This window comes from Limulus polyphemus, unplaced genomic scaffold (genome assembly GCF_000517525.1).
Source record: "Limulus polyphemus unplaced genomic scaffold, Limulus_polyphemus-2.1.2 Scaffold417, whole genome shotgun sequence".
NCBI lineage: Eukaryota > Metazoa > Arthropoda > Merostomata > Xiphosura > Limulidae > Limulus > Limulus polyphemus.
In genome coordinates this window covers 30,901-32,661 of record NW_013666027.1, presented here as the reverse complement: position 1 = coordinate 32,661, position 1,761 = coordinate 30,901, and the positions used below count along the sequence as shown (strand labels likewise).

The 1,761-nt window shown below is 30.9% G+C and overlaps 1 protein-coding gene across 5 annotated transcripts in view; it reads right to left on the bottom strand.

Moving 5' to 3' along the window:
- LOC106458106 (phosphatidylcholine:ceramide cholinephosphotransferase 2-like) overlaps positions 1–1,761 on the bottom strand; it is a 17,435-nt gene that overhangs the window by 4,099 nt on the left and 11,575 nt on the right. For all 5 annotated transcript variants that reach the window (XM_013917563.2, XM_022384245.1, XM_022384243.1 and 2 more), the window contains one exon: positions 366–541. In XM_013917563.2, coding sequence (XP_013773017.1) covers positions 366–541 — 176 coding nt within the window. The remainder of the gene's footprint in view (positions 1–365; positions 542–1,761) is intronic.

Here is a 1,761-nt window from a genome sequence, read left to right as displayed (position 1 = left end):
AACCTTGAGTTCTAAGCATGTTGTAGCAAAAGATAATTAGTGTGCGGACCATTTTCATTTATATAGTGCTCTGTGAACACAAATTAGTTAGCATAAATCAGTTAAATGATGAAAAATTATTTACTTGTGACCACTCAGTGTACAACATCCACAAGAATAAACGAACGGTTTAAATTAGGACAAAGAAATCTTAATTGACTACATACAGAGCTACTTTCCACTTTTTAATGTAATTGTGCTTGAAATTATTAACATTACAAGAAACTAAGGCAAAATCCAGCTGTTCTGTAACAGAATATCATATTTATATATATGGGATGCTATTTCATCTTACTATAATAAACAGTACGTAATGAAATACTTACTTTCAGAGATGGATTATTAGCTAATGTATGGTACATCCAGAAAACTCTAGTGGTCACAAAATATGCTATAACAACATCAATAGTGTAATGACCTCTTGAAAGGAGTACCATGAAGATTCCTGTAACACTTGCTGCCCACATAAGCCAATGAAGAAACCAACAGCGTCGAGGGGTGTCTTCAGAAAGAGATAAAACAATTAGATCTTAGCATTATTTCATTCATCCACATTTACTATAATGTCAGCTAGTTTTAGATTCAGTAGAACATTTTAATAGCACTACAAAAGCTGTTATGATATAATTCATGGTTAAATATCACTTCAGAGTATAAGTGTACTTTGAAGTAATTTTTGCCAGGATCAATGTTTGAATTGGAAGGCTTGTTAACTACAAATACAAATTAACAAAAAAACATTCTTGGACATTTAAAAAAAAAGACTTTTGTGGAAAAAAATGAAAAGAAACAACAGAAAAGAAAAAACAAAAATTTTTCCACAGTGTTTTCCTTGACTAATATATTTCAGGTTATTCAACTGTTACTTTTAAAAGCTAAAAAACTTAGCTGAAACTTTATATTGTAACTTTCTAAAGAGCTATCTTTTAAATAAATTTTTTATACAATCTTTTATTTTTAAATTAACTTGTTTATTACAATGTATTGTTATAAACTAATTACTATCATCTCTCCAATTCCAAGTTAAATTATCAAAGTTTAAACTCCTAGGCTAGCAGTAGAACATCTTAACAATCACTTAAAACAAATATTAACAGGCCCCTCATGAGCCAGTGGGGGACATTTTTGTTGAAAAAAACAACAAAACTACCCAATCTGCTTTTTCTTAACTTGAACTGAAATTTTTTGAACATTTTTATTGGCTAAAAAGAAGGCATTTCCTACACTCTTTCAGCATTGGGGCTGCAAAAAGTGATTTGAAGTGGTAAGATGACTAAAATCTGAGAGCGTATCACAAGTTTAAAAGCCAAGCACAAGAAGCATGGAAGTCTCAAAATGACACAGAGGTATTCAGGAATCATTTAGAACCACCTTGGTAGATATTGTGCAGCAAGCCGAGTACAATATTATACCTATAGCTGCTTTCAAAGTGTTCCTGTCTGCTCATCCTACTGCTGACTATCATGACACTTTGACCTTCCTTACTGAATCATAGTTGAAATCATTTGTATCTCAACTGAAAGCTAAACATAAAAAGGTTATAGCAGAAGCATGAAATGTTGGCAAATGCTTAATTAATGATGTTAATAATGTGGCTTTATTGATATATATATATATATATACTGAATTTACTCCTAGCAGGTAAACCTTAGTACTAGCTGGTATGGAGACTTGAGAATGCTGTATTTCACTTAAATATTTATCAATTAATAAACAAAAACT